Source organism: Carcharodon carcharias, chromosome 2 (genome assembly GCF_017639515.1).
Source record: "Carcharodon carcharias isolate sCarCar2 chromosome 2, sCarCar2.pri, whole genome shotgun sequence".
Lineage (NCBI taxonomy): Eukaryota > Metazoa > Chordata > Chondrichthyes > Lamniformes > Lamnidae > Carcharodon > Carcharodon carcharias.
The window spans coordinates 125,016,985-125,030,948 of NC_054468.1; the positions used below are offsets into that span (position 1 = coordinate 125,016,985).

General features: G+C 42.7%; 1 protein-coding gene across 8 annotated transcripts in view; it reads left to right on the top strand.

Moving 5' to 3' along the window:
• The window catches only part of utrn (utrophin), a 664,110-nt gene that overhangs the window by 512,031 nt on the left and 138,115 nt on the right, over nucleotides 1-13,964 (top strand). For all 8 annotated transcript variants that reach the window (XM_041182782.1, XM_041182783.1, XM_041182789.1 and 5 more), the window contains one exon: nucleotides 2,454-2,515. In XM_041182782.1, coding sequence (XP_041038716.1) covers nucleotides 2,454-2,515 — 62 coding nt within the window. The remainder of the gene's footprint in view (nucleotides 1-2,453; nucleotides 2,516-13,964) is intronic.

Sequence of the window (13,964 nt, forward strand, 5' to 3'; positions counted from 1 at the left end):
GAAGTTGGGACTGTTTTCCTGAGAGAGGAGAAGGCTAAGCGGAGACTTGATAGAAGCTTTCAAAATCATGAGGGGCCTGGACAGAGTAGATAGTGAGAAACTGTTCCTGCTCTTAAACAGATCGAGAACCAGAGCGCACAGTTTTAAAGTGTTTTGCAAAAGAAGCAAATGTGAGATGAGAGAAACTTTTTCACACAGCGTGTAGTTAGTGTTTGGAATGCGCTGCCTGAAAGTGTGGTGGGGTCAAGTTCAATTGAAGCATTGAAGAGGCCATTGGATGATTATTTAAAGTGGAAACAATGTGCAGAGTTGCAGGGAAAAGACAGGAGATTGGCACTAATTTAAAATGCTCAGACACGGTGGGCCGAATGGCCTCCTCCTACACCATAACAGTTCTATGATTCTGTGATCTGCCTGACAGAGATGAGTACACTTCCAAAGCCCTCCCCATGAACACATTCTGCAATAAAGCATTCCAGCTTTACTTTTGCCATTGCAGTTTTGTAGCAGTTTTCTCAAATGGCACTGAATTTAGGCAGACAGGTCTTCTCTTTCCAGAAATGCCTGAGCATTGAACATAGCAATGTTGACTTCTCACTGAATACAGCAAAAGTAAATGTGAAATCTTGTTTGTTTTAACTCAGGAGAAGGACTAAAAGGCTACACATCTGCTGAGAGCATGGCATAACGTACAAATGGGTCATAAAGTTAAAATTCTTAATACGTGAAGTTGTGTTGTGCGATTCTGTCGGTCGCTGTAAAAAAACTGAAATCAACAGGCACTAAACATCACTCAATAGGCAAATAATATACCAAACTGCAGAAAAGATACTTCCCCATTAACTAATTAACTCGACCAAAACTACTTTATGATCCGTTTGTATATTATGCCATGCTCTCAGCAGATGTGTAGCCTTGTCGATTAAATCCCATACTCTTCCTGGCTTTTCAGCAGGCTCCTTTCTCCCTGCCACACCAGGATAAGTCTTCCAATGTCCTTTGAAAGGCAGTTCCCTCAGTCATCTGAATACCCCCAAATTGACTTGCAGTAAGGCCCACTCCGACGACTCCTTGGCCCTTAAATCTCCACATGTCCTGTCTCTTTGACCAGAAAATTAGTTCTTACAAGTATCCTGCTCTCCTTCTCTCTCAGCAGTAGCTTCTGCTTCTTGACCCAGCAGCATCTCCCTCTCTCTATCTGCCTATGTTTCAAAAGGCAGCTGTTCCTTTACTGTGGGTTATTGTGTCAAGGTGTAAAAACTGGCATTGATTTTCAGTAGGTTTTGGTATGAGTTTCTATCTCCATAGCAACCAGATCACATGGGCCTTTCTCTGGTCAGAGTTTAAATTACACATCTCTTATTCCAAGACATTCTGTCTAATTTAAATTAAAAGAGACTGTTAAAACATAACCACCTTATAAAGTGTCTCATTAGTAACAAAGTGTAAGCTTGTAATGTTTCACTCTGTAAACAAATGTAAAGCTGAATAAAGATTGAGTCCAGTACCATACTTCACTAACTGGCTTCCTGAATTATAACAATGAGGAACCTTTATAAAAATTCTAGCTTGACCTACTGGTGTATTGTGTCCATTTCCCCAATTTAGGAACGATGTGAAAGCTTTAGAGAGGATACAGGAATGCTCCCAGTGATGAGGGATTTCACATGGATAGATTGGAGAAGCTAGCGTTGTTCTAGGGTTGTTTTTGTTACAGAAAAGAAGGTTGAGAGGAGATTTGATAGAAGTGTTCAAATTATGAGGAGTCTAGAGATCGTAGATAGAGAGAGAAACTGTTCCCATTGGCAGAAGGTCAAGAACCAGAGGACATTGAAAAGAACCAATGATAATGTAAGAAAAAAAATTATGCTGTGAATGGTTAGAATCTGGAATGCACTGCTTGAAAGTGCAGTGGAGGCAGATTGAATTGAGACTTGTGGAAGGAAATTAGATAAGCACATATAGAGAAAAAAGTTTCCAGGCTATGGGGAGAAGGCAGGGGAGTGGGATTATCTGAGTTGCTCTTGCAAAGGTTAGGCATGCAGTTAACCTGTACCATTACCATGCTATGATTCTATGATGGCTTTGAATTTTTCATGCGAATATTTACAGGAACTCTCTCTAGGAACAGCAGTAGAGCTTTCAGTTAAATCATGGCTGCTCTGTACCTCAATTCTGTTTACCCACCTTTGTTCTGTATCCCTTGATACCCTTACCTAACAAAAACCTATCAACCTCAGTTTTACACATTCCAGCATCCATATCCTTTTAGGGTAGAGAATTCCAGATTTCTACTATCTCTTGTGTGGAAAAAGTGCTTCTTGATTCCATTCCTGAATGGGTTGGCTTCAACTCCATTATATTGATAGATACATATTTGGAAGAAAAATTTATAAAATTTTCCAGCGTAAACTTATGGATTTAATGTTGATTTCTGTGCATTCTCTATCCAGCCACCAGACTCAGAGTACCTGTTGGGACCATCCGAAAATGACGGAGCTTTTTCACTCATTGGGTAAGTGGACTGGCTTCAGGACATTAAGGCTTCTGTATCTTTATTAGACTATTGTAACACAAAGAGTAACAAAATTAAATTCTGGTTTGTCTGCAAATATGTCTATAAATCTATTTAGATGCATGCATGTAGGCAAAAAAGCAATATTTGAAGTAAGGTATGAACAGGAATTATGGGCTATGGTGACGTAAAAGCACTTTTCGTGTCCACTGAATATCTCAAAGCACCTTACAGCCAATGAAGCAATTTTTGAAGTGTAGTCACTGTTGTAATGTAGGAAATGAAGCAACCAAAATGTGCACAGCAAGCTCCCACAAGCAGCAATGTGATAATGACCAGATAATTTGCTCTTGTTATTTTGATTGAGGGTTAAATATTGGCCAGGACACTGGGGATAACTCCCTTGCTCTTCGAAACAGTGCCGTGGGATCTTTTTATTACATCCACCCAAGCAGACAGTTGGTCCATCAGTTTAGTGTCTCATCGGAAAGAGCACACCTCTGACAGTACAGTATTTTCTCAGTACTGCACTAGAGTGTTGAGTTGGATTTTTGTGCTGAAGCCTTGGATTGGGACTTGAATCTGAAACCTTGTGACTCAAAATGATTGGCAACGAATTCTGGCTATAAATAGCACCAAAAATCAATGCTGCTGAACTTCTAAAATGCAGGTTCATAATGAGTGATGTACCTTTAATCCCCTACTTTGTCAAATGTGGTGGTGGCAACACTGACTCCGTGCAATTTAACTTTTCGTCTCAGTAACTTGAAAATGTTTTGCTACATTTCAGATTCTGTAGGTAAGTTTCCTTGCTTACACTGAGTATGGATGGGAGAATCAGGGCTGTGTTGTTGTATTGCATGCTCTGACCTTGCCTCCCTTTGAGTGCAGCATAGATAAATTTACCTCAGTTGACAGTATTTACAACCTGAGCTCCATTCAGGAATAAGTATACTTAGAATAGATGTCTCCCTTTGCACATATATAAGAGGCAGTTTGTCTCTTCAATAACCTAAGTCTGTCAAGTGAGTGCTGACAGTCACTTCAATGCATGGCAAAAATGTCAATACTCAAGTACAAGGCATTTAAAAATTGTAAGTTAGTCAAAAAATAACGCATACTGCATCAGAAAGGACACAATTGACATCACTTTGAAACAGTCCCTTTTTATAGAGCCATAATTTACAGCCATTCAGGCCATTGTGTATATGCCAGCACACTGGAGCAATGCAGTCAGTTGCATTCCACCACTCTATCCCATAACTCCGTATTTTTATATCCTTCATGTGCCCATCCAATTTCCCCTTTCAAATCATTGATCATCTCTGCTTCCACCACCCTCATGAACAGTGTGTTTCAGGTCATCATTGGAGAAGGCACAGGCATAAAGATAATGTCACTGGACTCGTAATCCAGAGGCCCAGGCTAATGCTCTGGGGACATGGGTTCAAATCCCACCAGGGCAGCTGGTGGAATTTAAATTCAGTTAATAAATCTGGAAATAAAAAGCTGACTTTGGAAATAGTGACCATGAAATTATTGTTGATTGTTGTAAAAATCCATCTGGTTCACTAATGCCCTTTAGGGAAGGAAATCTGCCATCCTTACCTGGTCTGGCATACATATGATTCCAGACCAACAGCAATGTAGTTGATTCTGAAGTGCCCTCTGAAATGGCCTAGCAAGCCACTCAGTTGTATAAAACCATTATGAAGTCTACAAAAAGAGATGAAACTGGAGGGATCACCTGGCTTTGACCTAGGCAACCGAAAGAACAACAGCAAACCCAGTCCTATTGACCCTGCAAGTTCCTCCTTACTAATGTCTGGGGGCTTGTGGCAAAATTGGGAGAGCTGTCCCAGAGCCTAGTCAAAAAACAGTCTGACCTAAGCATACTCTCAGAATCATACCTTACAGAGAATGTCCCAGACACCACCCTCACCATCTCTGGGTATGTCCTGTCCAACCGAGACAACAGAGGTGGCGGCACAATGGTATACAATCGGGAGGGATTTGCCCTGGGAGTTCTCAACATCGACTCCGGACCCGGTGAAGTCTCTCAAGTCATACATGGGCAAGGAAACCTCCTGCTCAAAAACAGAATTACCTGGAAAAACTCAGCAGGTCTGGCAGCATCGGCGGAAAAGAAAAGAGTTGACGTTTGAAGTCCTCATTACCCTTCAACAGAACTGAGTGAATCTTAGGAAAGGGGTGAAATATAAGCTGGTTTAAGGTGGCGGGGCGGGGGTGGGTGGGGGGGGGGGTTGGTGGTTGTAGGAACAAGCAAGCAGTGATAGGAGCAGATAATCAAAAGATGTCACAGACAAAAGAACACAGAGGCATTGAAGCTGGTGATATTATCTAAACGAATGTGCTAATTAAGAATGGATGGTAGGGCACTCAAGGTATAGCTCTAGTGGGGGTGGGGTGGAAAGGCTAGCAGGGCATAAAAGATTTAAAAATAATGGAAATAGATGGGAAAAGAAAAATCTATATAAATTATTGGAAAAAACAAAAGGAAGGGGGAAGAAACAGAAAGAGGGTGGGAATGGAGGAGGGAGTTCAAGATCTAAAGTTGTTGAATTCAATATTCAGTCCGGAAGGCTGTAAAGTGCCTAGTCGGAAGATGAGGTGCTGTTCCTCCAGTTTGCGTTGGGCTTCACTGGAACAATGCAGCAAGCCAAGGACAGACATGTGGGCAAGAGAGCAGGGTGGAGTGTTAAAATGGCAAGCGACAGGGAGGTTTGGGTCATTCTTGCGGACAGACTGCAGGTGTTCTGCAAAGCGATCGCCCAGTTTATGTTTGGTCTTTCCAATGTAGAGGAGACCGCATTGGGAGCAACGAATGCAGTAGACTAAGTTGGGGGAAATGCAAGTGAAATGTTGCTTCACTTGAAAGGAGTGTTTGGGCCCTTGGACGGTGAGGAGAGAGGAAGTGAGGGGGCAGATGTTACATCTTTTGCGTGGGCATGGGGAGGTGCCATAGGTGGGGGTTGAGGAGTAGGGGGTGATGGAGGAGTGGACCAGGGTGTCCCAGAGGGAACGATCCCTACCGAATGCCGCCGGGGGGGGGTGAAGGGAAGATGTGTTTGGTGGTGGCATCATGCTGGAGTTGGCGGAAATGGCGGAGGATGATCCTTTGAATGCGGAGGCTGGTGGGGTGATAAGTGAGGACAAGGGGGACCCTATCATGTTTCTGGGAGGGAACAGAAGGTGTGAGGGCGGATGCGCGGGAGATGGGCCGGACACGGTTGAGGGCCCTGTCAACGACAGTAGGTGGAAAACCTCAGTTAAGGAAGAAGGAGGACATGTCAGAGGAACTGTTTTTGAAGGTAGCATCATCAGAACAGATGCGACGGAGGCGAAGGAACTAAGAGAATGGAATGGAGTCCTTACAGGAAGCGAGGTGTGAGGAGCTGTAGTCGAGGTAGCTGTGGGAGTCGGTAGGCTTGTAATGGATATTGGTGGACAGTCTATCACCAGCGATTGAGATAGAGAGGTTAAGGAAGGGAAGGGAAGTGTCAGAGATGGACCATGTGAAAATGATGGAGGGGTGGAGATTGGAAGCAAAATTAATAAATTTTTCCAAGTCCCGACGAGAGCATGAAGCGGCACCGAAGTAATCATCGATGTACCGGAGAAAGAGTTGTGGAAGGAGGCCGGAGTAGGACTGGAACAAGGAATGTTCCACATACCCCATAAAGAGACAGGCATAGCTGGGGCCCATGCGGGTACCCATAGCCACACCTTTTATTTGGAGGAAGTGAGAGGAGTTGAAGGAGAAATTGTTCAGTGTGAGAACAAGTTCAGCCAGACGGAGGAGAGTAGTGGCGGATGGGGATTGTTCGGGCCTCTGTTCGAGGAAGAAGCTAAGGGCCCTCAGACCATCCTGGTGGGGGATGGTGGTGTAGAGGGATTGGACGTCCATGATGAAGAGGAAGCGATTGGGGCCAGGGAACTGGAAATTGTTGATGTGATGTAAGATGTCAGAGGAATCACGGATGTAGGTGGGAAGGGACTGGACAAGGGGGGGAGAGAAGGGAGTCAAGATAACGAGAAATGAGATAACGAGAAATGCAGGAGCAGGCTGAACGATCGGTCTACCGGGACAGTTCTGTTTGTGGATTTTGGGTAGGAGGTAGAAGCGGGCCATCCGAGGTTGGGCGAGTATCAGGTTGGAAGCTGTGGGAGGAAGATCTCCAGAGGAGATGAGGTCAGTGAGAGTCCTGGAAACAATGGCTTGCTGATTGCTTCCGTATCTGAGGAGTCGTGAATGGTGCTGAACATTGTGCACTCATCAGTGAACATCCCCACTTCTGATCTTATGATGGAAGGGAGGTTACTGATGAAGCAGTCAAAGATGGTTGGGCCAAGGACACTACCCTGAGGAACTTCTGCAATGATATCCTGGAACTGATATGATTGCCCTCCAACAATCACAACCATCTTCCTTTGTGTTAGGTATAATTCCAACCAGTGGATGGTATCCCCCCTGGTTCCCATTGCCTCCAATTTTACTAGGGCTCCTTGATGTCGCTCTCGGTCAAATCACAGAATTGTTGCGGAGTAGAAGGAGGCCATTCAGGCCATTGTGTCTAGACCGGTTCTCTGAGCATTTCAACTAAGTGCTAATCTCCTGCCTTTTCCCTGTAACCTGCATGTTGTTTTTTTATTTTAATAATCATTGAATGCTGCAATTGAACCTGCCTCCACCACACTTCTAGGCAGTGCATTCCAAACCCTAATTACTCACTCTGTGAAAAAGTTTTTTTCTCACCTCGCATTTGCTTCTTTGCAAAACATTTCAAAACTGTGCCCTCTGGTTCTCAATCCATTTACGAGCGGGAACAGTTTCTCACTATCTACTCTGTCCATACCCCTCATGATTTTGGAAGCTTCTATGAAGTCTCCTCTTAGCCTTCTCCTCTCCAAGGAAAACAGTCCCAACTCCTCCAGACTTTCCTTATAACTGAAATGTCTCATCCCTGGAACCATTCTCGTAAACCTCTTCTACACCCTCTCCAATGCATTCACACCCTTCCTATAGAGTGATGCCCAGAACACATTACTCCAGCTGAGGTCTAACCAGTGTCGTATATAAGTTCATCATAACTTCCCTGCTCTTGTACTCTAAGCCCTTATAAATGAAGCCTAGAATAGTGTATGCTTTAAAAACAGCTCTCTCTACTTGTCCTGCCACCTTTAACGACATGTACATATACACCCAGGTCTCTCTGCTCCTGCACACCCTTTAGAACAGTATCCTTCATTTTCTACTGTCTCTCCATGTTCTTTGTACCAAAGTGTATCACCTCACACTTCTCTGCATTGAACTTCATCTGCCACCTATCTGTCCACTCCACCAATGTGTCAATGTCCTTTTGAAGTTCTACACTGTCGTCCTCACAGTTTACAATTCTCCCAAGTTTTGTGTCGCCCGCAAACTTTGAAATTGTCTCCTGCACACCAAGATCTAGATCATTTATATATATCAGGAAAAGCAAGGGTCCCAATACCTACCCCTGAGGATCTCCACTACAAACCTTCTTCCAGCCTGAAAAATATCCATTAACCATTACTCTGTTTCCTATCCCTCAGCCAATTTTGTATCCAAGTTGCCACTGTCTCTTTTATTCCATGACCTATAACTTTACTCACAAGCTTGTTGTGTGGCATTGTATCAAATGCCACTTGGAAGTCCATATACACCACATCAACGGCCTTGCCCTCATCAATCTCTTCAAAAAAAACTCCAAGTTAGTGAGACATGACTTTCCTTTAACAAATCCATGCTGACTCTTCCAAATCAATCCACATTTTTCCACGTGACTATTAATTCTATCCTGAATAATTGTTTCTAGAAGTTTCCCCACCACCAAAGTTAAACTGACTGCTTGGTAATTGCAGGGCAGATCTTTACAACCTTTTTTTGAACAAGGGCGTAATGTTTGCAATTCTCCAGTTCTCTGGCACCTCCCCTGAATCCAATGTTGCCTTGATGTCAAGGACTGTTACTCTCACCTCACCTCTGGAGTTCAGTTCTTTTGTCCGTGTTTGAACCAAGGTTGTAATGAGGTTAGGTGCTGAATTATAACGGGGGGACTTCAAATATCCAAATACAGACTGGGATAGGAATAGTGCAAAGGGACAAGAGGGGTGAGAGTTCTTGGAATGTGTTCAAGATCATTTTCACAGCAGTATGTTTCTGGTCCAATGAGAGGTCAGGCACTGCTGGACCTGGTTCTGGGAATGAGTTGGTCGAAGCGGATCAAATATCAATGGCAGAGCATTTAGATGACAGTGACCATTGTATTATAAGGTTAAGGTTGGCTATGGCAAAGGACAAGGAACAGTCCTGAGCAAGGATAATTAATTGGTGGAAAGCCAACTTCATTGGGATGAAAATGCATTTGTATCAAGTGAGTTGGAATTAAATGTTGGCAGAAAAGACGGTGGCTGAACAATAGGCCATCTCCTGACTCCCCAAAGCCTGTCCAGTATCTACAAGGCACAAGTCAGGAGTGTGATGGAATACTCCCCACTTGACTGGATGAGTGCAGCTCCCACAACACTCGAGAAACTTGACTCCATCCAGGACAAAGCAACTTGCTTGATTGGCACCACATCTACAAACATTAACTCCCTCCATCACCAATGCACAGTAGTAGTGGTATGTACCATCTACAAGATGCACTGCTGGAATTCATCAAGGCTCCTTAGACAGCACCTCCCAACCCACAACCATCACCATCTAGAAGGACGATGGCACCAGATAGATGGGAACACCACCACCTGGAAGTTTCCCTGCAAGTTACTCACCAACCTGACTTGGAAATATATCGCTGTTCCTTCACTGGCGCAGGGTCAAAATCCTGAAACTACCTTCCTAAAAGCACTGTGGGTGTACCTCTATTACATGGATGGCAGTGGTTCAAAAAGTCAGCTCACCACCACCTTCTCAAGGGCAACTAGGGATGGGCAATAAATGCCAGCGAAGCCCACATCCCATGAATGAATTTTAAAAAAAACTTAAAAACAAACGTAGTGCAGGCAATGTCAAGGTATTTTTCCTTGAAGAGGAAAGGTAGGATAAATAAATCCAGAGTGCCCAGAGGACGAGACAGATAGAGGCGAGGATGAAAAGGAAGAAGGTTCATACGACAGATATCAGGTAGAGAATACAGTGGAGAATCAGGCTGAATATAGAAGGACCAGAGGGGAAGTGAATAAAACTAATAAGATAAACAGAGAGCATGAAAAGAGACTGGCAGTGAACATAAAAGGGAATCCCAAGGTCTCCTATGAGCATAAAAATAAGAAAAGGGTGGTAAGAAAAAGAGTAGGGCCAATTAGGGATAAAAAAGGGACTTGCACATGGAGGCAGGAGAAGTAGCAGAGGTATTAAATGAGTACTTTGCTTCTGTCTTTAAAAGGAAGAAGATGCTACCCAGGCCAAGGTGGTAACTGGTACACTAGAAGAATTTACAGTTGAGAAGAAGGAGGTGTTAGAAAGGCTGCCTTTACTTGAAATAGATAAGATACTGTTAGGAACAAGAGATAGTTTAAGTAAGTTACATTTGTATTTGTAGGCGATAGGGATAAGTTTTACCTTTAAGTTTAATTTGTGTTTCTGTATTTGTGTGTTAAGAAAAGGGGGGGATCTTGAATTTTGTTTCATTTTAGAGTGGAGACAGCAAAACTAAGCTCTGTTTGTATACCTGCATTTCTAATAAGTTTTATGACCCTTGAAGTGGAGAGCTGTGTTATCAAGGTGGGGGTAGTGGTTTAGGCAAGTTAAAACAAAGTCCAAAAGACTGTGCTGTTGTCTAGCAACATGAGACCTACAGAAAGAAACAGCAGCAGTTTTGTTTGTTCAGTTGGAAGCAGGTGTCAGAAGAAGCTGGACACAGGAGAGGGCACTGCAGGAAGCAGGTTCCAAAGAATGAAAAGAAATGTTCCCAAAACCAGGTAAAGGAACAGAAGAAAGGTCCCAGGAAGACTGTGAATTCAAGGGAGTAGAACAGGAATCTGAACAGGAACCTGATCAGTGGAAGCAAAAGGAGCAGAGAGGAAGGTGCCAAGCTTAAAGTTCAGGGAGAGGAAGTTGCAAGATGTGGACTTAAAGCAAAATAGGCTTGCAAGAAGCCAGAAGATTCAAGGAGACAGCCAAAGGTTATTGGCAAGTGGTATTCTGTTGGCACGGTTGAGTGTCTGAGAGAGGGTGTGTGGAAGAAAGTTTGAATGCACGTGGTGATTCAGGGGAGAGGAACAATGGAAGGAGAGTTAGAAACCCTGGAATTGGACTCTTGTGGAAGGCGTCCAAGAGGAAGGGTCGTTTGGGAGAAGATTCCAAAGCAGGTACTTTGAGAGTGGAGATTGGAAACCCTCGTGTGAAAGATGGAGTTCAGTGAGACTGGTTGGCTCATGGTGTGACAAGCCTCAGGGGGGAGTTGAAGAGAGATCAATAGCATATGTTCGGTGTGGCATCTCTCACTTGCTTTCAGAGCATGGTGTGTCTGACTACAGGTCACCTATTGGTTTACAAGTACTGTGTACTTACTGGAAACATGCGAGTATAAGATAGCTTTTAAAGCTTTTGATATCTTTACGAATCTGTATATATCTGTAAGAGTGTAGTTGTGGGTGAAGGAGTATTGTAATATAGTTCATCTTTTCTTGTTTAATAAGTGCTTTATTATTTCATTAAAAGTTCATCAGCTGACTCCTGTGACTCTGTTCAGTAGTCCCTCTCCATGTATCTATACAACAAATGAAAGTTAGGATCTATCAAGCCAGATTCCACCCTGGGGTTTTGACTTGTCCAGTATTAACATGAGCTGGGATCATAACAGTACCAGGACCGGATGAGATGAATTCAATGGTACTGTGGGAAGTGAGAATTGAAATTGCAGAGGCACTAGTGATAATCTTCTAGTCTTCCTTAATCACGGGTTGTGCCAGAGGACTTGAGAATTTTACACCCTTGTTCAAAAAGGTGTGCAAGGATAAAGCTGGCAACTACAAACCAGCCAGTCTGACTTCAGTGGTAGGGAAGGTTCTGGAAACTATAGTTCAGGACAAAATCAATAGTCACTTAGACAAGTGCAGGATAATTAAGGAAAGCCAGCATGGATTCATTAAGGGAAAATCATATTTAACTAACTTGCTGGAGTTTTTTGAGGAAGTAACAGAAAAGGTTGATAAGGGAAACACTATTGATGTGGTTTTTATGGATTTTCAAAAGGCATTTAATACAGTGCCACACAACAGACTTGAGCAAAATTCTAGCTCATGGAATAAAGGGGAGAGTAGGCACTTGGATAAGAAATTGGCTGAGTGACAGGAAAGAGAGAGTAGTGATAAATGTTGTATTTCAGATTAGAGGAAAGTTTGTAGTGGAGTTCCCCAGGGGGTCAGTGTTGGGACCCTTGCTCTTCCTGATATATAGTAATGACTTACACTGTCGTGTTCAGGGCACAAACTCAAAATTTGTAGATGACATGAAAATTAGAAATGTTGTCAACTGTGATGAGATATTCTTGAACTTCAAAAGGACATTGACATGTTGTGGATCGGGCAGAAAAGTGGCAGATGAACTTCAATGCAAAGAAGTGTGAGGTGATTCATTTGGCAGGAGGAATATGGACAGTATAAACTAAAGAGAGAAACTCTAAAGGAGTCTAGGAACAGAGGGTCCTAGGTGCATATGTACAAAAGTAATTGAAGATGGCAGGGTATGTTGAGAGAGCAGTTAATAAAGCAGATAGTATCTTAGGCTTTATTAAATGGGGCATTGAGTATAAGAATAAAGAATTCATGTTGAACTTGTATAAGATGTTCGTTAGGCCGCATCTGGAGTACTCCTTCCAGTTCTGGGTGCCATACTTGAGGAAGGATGTGAAGGCTGTTATGACATGGCAGGTGATGTGTGCCAGGTGGATCAAATCCATGAGGGAAACTTGATCACGCTATCAAAATTGTTTTACAATTTGTATTTATTACAAGATGTGTGTACTGAATTCAGATGAATAAGTCCACCAAGACCTTTAGAGATTTTTAAAAATTAAATTCAATTATTCATCAACAAAATTAAAGATTTCAAGCACTTACATAAGACTACCTCTCTAATAACTCTAATAACTCCTAAAATTCCTAATTAACCTGACTCCCAGTTACACTCCCTTTAAGGCAACTGTGCACAATAGATTTTAGAGTTAAAACACACTCAGCAAGTCAACTCAATAACCTGGACAGTGGAATTCCAAATGGCTTTTCTCCAGCTTCAGTTTAGTAAGATGGCAGACTTATGCACAAATGCTGTAGGCTTCATTAAGGTTTTTCTCACACTCCTATTAGATCTTACATGGTCCTCTCCTGACACACAGCCTTTTATTCTCCTTTATATATATTTCTCTCTTTTTAAAATGTAAGTGTTATTGTTTATACGTCTTTAAAACTGTACCTCCCTCATAATATAAAAACTTTAATGTTGACACTACATGTTGTCAGTAACCTTTGGAAAAATAAATACATAAATACAGAAAAAAAAATGCATAAGTCTTGCTTATCAGGCTAATTGTAAACAGACTAAAATCCCTTCACTTATTTAAAAATGCAGATTCCCTTCACACCTTACATGCTAAGCCAGCATCCATGTTTACTCAGCATGTCAAGCACCTAGCTTCTTTTGATGATTTGAACTTGCAGTCTACTTGACTCCAAATGTAATTAAATCGCACACCCACAGACCTAACTATATTTACACCCATAAACCTACTTCACAATAAGCCAGAAAAATATTACGAAAATTATTATACCTCCACGACAAGGCATTGGAGAGAGTACAGAGGAGATTCAGAAGAATGATTCCAGGGAAAATGAACTGTAGCAATGAGGATGGATCGGAGAGGTTGGGACTGTTTTCCTTGGAAAAAAGAAGGTTGAGAGGAGACTTGCTAGAGGTATTCAAGTTCCTGATGGGTATGGGCAGGGTAAATAGTGAGAAACTGTTCCCACTCAAGTGACCATCAAGAAGTAGAGAGCACGGATTCAAAATAATTCGCTAAAGGATTAAAATGATGTGAGGAAAATTTTTTTTTACCAAGAGGGTAGTTGGAGTCTGGAACGACCTTCCCGAGAGGGTGGTGGAGGTAGGTTTGATTGAGGCATTCAAAGCGAATTGGATTGCTATCTGAAAAGAGAGAATGTGCAAGGTTACATGGATAAGGCAGGGTAGTGGGACTAGGTGAAATGCTCTTTAAGAGGTAGTGAAGACTCAATGGGCCAAATGGCCACGTCCTGCACTGTAAAGATTCTGTGAACCTAGTGGCAGGATTTTCATGTGGTGAGATACCAGACATAAATAGCCTACAATCAGGGCAGGGAGAAATGGTATCACAGGCATCAGCTCCCTGGAGGCTGAGGTCACACATGAGTACTGCTGCAGAAA